This window comes from Sinocyclocheilus anshuiensis, unplaced genomic scaffold (assembly GCF_001515605.1).
Source record: "Sinocyclocheilus anshuiensis isolate Anshui unplaced genomic scaffold, SAMN03320099.WGS_v1.1 scaffold2164, whole genome shotgun sequence".
In the NCBI taxonomy this organism is placed as follows: Eukaryota; Metazoa; Chordata; class Actinopteri; order Cypriniformes; family Cyprinidae; genus Sinocyclocheilus; species Sinocyclocheilus anshuiensis.
In genome coordinates, this window is record NW_015546150.1 from 18,047 (window position 1) to 19,656 (window position 1,610).

General features: G+C 40.1%; 1 protein-coding gene across 3 annotated transcripts in view; it reads left to right on the forward strand.

Annotated features, from left to right (window-relative positions):
- LOC107701258 (zinc finger MYND domain-containing protein 19-like) overlaps positions 1-1,610 on the forward strand; it is a 15,492-nt gene that overhangs the window by 5,167 nt on the left and 8,715 nt on the right. Inside the window, exon 2 of one of the 3 annotated variants that reach the window (XM_016503222.1) lies at positions 705-764. The exons of the other annotated variants lie outside the window; for them this stretch is intronic. Within the exon in view, the coding sequence (XP_016358708.1) occupies positions 705-764 (60 nt within the window). The remainder of the gene's footprint in view (positions 1-704; positions 765-1,610) is intronic. 3 annotated transcript variants of the gene reach the window in all.

Here is a 1,610-nt window from a genome sequence, read left to right on the forward strand (position 1 = left end):
ACCCTGTTCGCGCAGACAGGATACGTCATCAGCGCGTTCACGCACGCTGTGCAGACAGAGCGAGAATGGCAGACAAACATCAACAACCCGATCTTCCTTCCTGGTATTGTAGTAATTTTAAAGTTTTCTCAAATGACACATGATGTAGCCCAGCGGTTCCCAATTCCTGTCCTTGCGCCCCCCAGCTCTGCATATTTTGCATGTCTCGCTTAGTTAACACACCAGATTCAGATAACCAGCTCGTTAGAAGTGAGCTACGTGCATGAACTGTGTTCCGATGGATATGATCCCTACACAGTGTTCATTGCTCCCTACTACCTGAGCAGGGGAAATCCATTGAAGTTTACTTCACTTCAGAACATTCATTCACGGATTTGCGCTGCGCAGCGTCTTCACACACATCACACTTACACACACACACATCTTCACATCCAGTGCGAGGACTGGAATTGGGAACCGCTGATGTAGCCTATTGTAGTAATGTTGTCTCTGGTATTATTGTCTGTGAGCATATATGCATTCAGAGGCGTGGTTTTGGACGGCGATTGCAGGGAGGGTGGGACGTTCGCTTTCAGTGCTATCAGGCTAAAGTTAGCATTTTCCAAGATCTCCTACTGCACCTTTAAGTCTTTGGTGAGGAAATAGCTCTGGATTGTTGACTCAATTGACTTACTCTCCATTATAACACCGTTTTGTTCCTTCAGACAAAGTACACTTTGATTGATGAGCAAGACATACCATTGGTGGAAAACTATGCCTTTGAGGTGAGAACTCATTTTGTTGTTGTTTTTTTTGAGAATTTTGTTTGGGGTTTGAACCAACAGCCCTGTGTGTTATGACCATTTCTGGTATTCCTAGTAAATAAAATAAAAAATTATTTAAAGGTGGGGTAAGCGATTTTTCAAAAACGCTTTAGAAAACTGATTTGGGCAGAATAGCAAAACAAACTTGTAGCCAATCAGCAGTAAGGGGCGTGTCTACTCATGATGTGGAGGAGAGAGAGTTCAGTGCCGCAACAGCTAAAGTCTGTCTAGTACACTGGACGCGACAAAACGACTGTTGAAAATCATTTGAAATTTGTGTTAGTACGTCATAAATAGAACGCAGCAGCAGTTTTCTGTTGGGGATTTCAAATCAGCGTTTCCTAGCACATGTCGCGTACTGATTGTTTGGAATTATAAATATGAGTGTAGTTCGTCTGTTAATATCACATGCACTTTTTTGTTTGTTGTTTTATTCTAAGTCAATATACTGCAGTATTTCCTCTCTCAGTAGAACATATGGTTAACACACGGTCATGCATGAAAAAAAAATACCGTCATGTACCATGAAACCGGTATAATTTTGAAAAATACCGTTATATAGATTTTTGGTCATACCGCCCAGCACTAGGCGGTAGGGATGTAACGATTCACTCAACTCACGATTCGATTCGATTCACGATTTTTTTTTTTTTAAACAATGAGATTTAAGACAAATTAAAATTAAATGTGTCCTTTTATAATTGCTTGGACAAAATGCTGCACATTCCTTTGCGAAATTGAAATATAACACTATAATAATATACTAATATAGCACTTGCATATTATTGCTCTTTTGTTGGTTTTGAT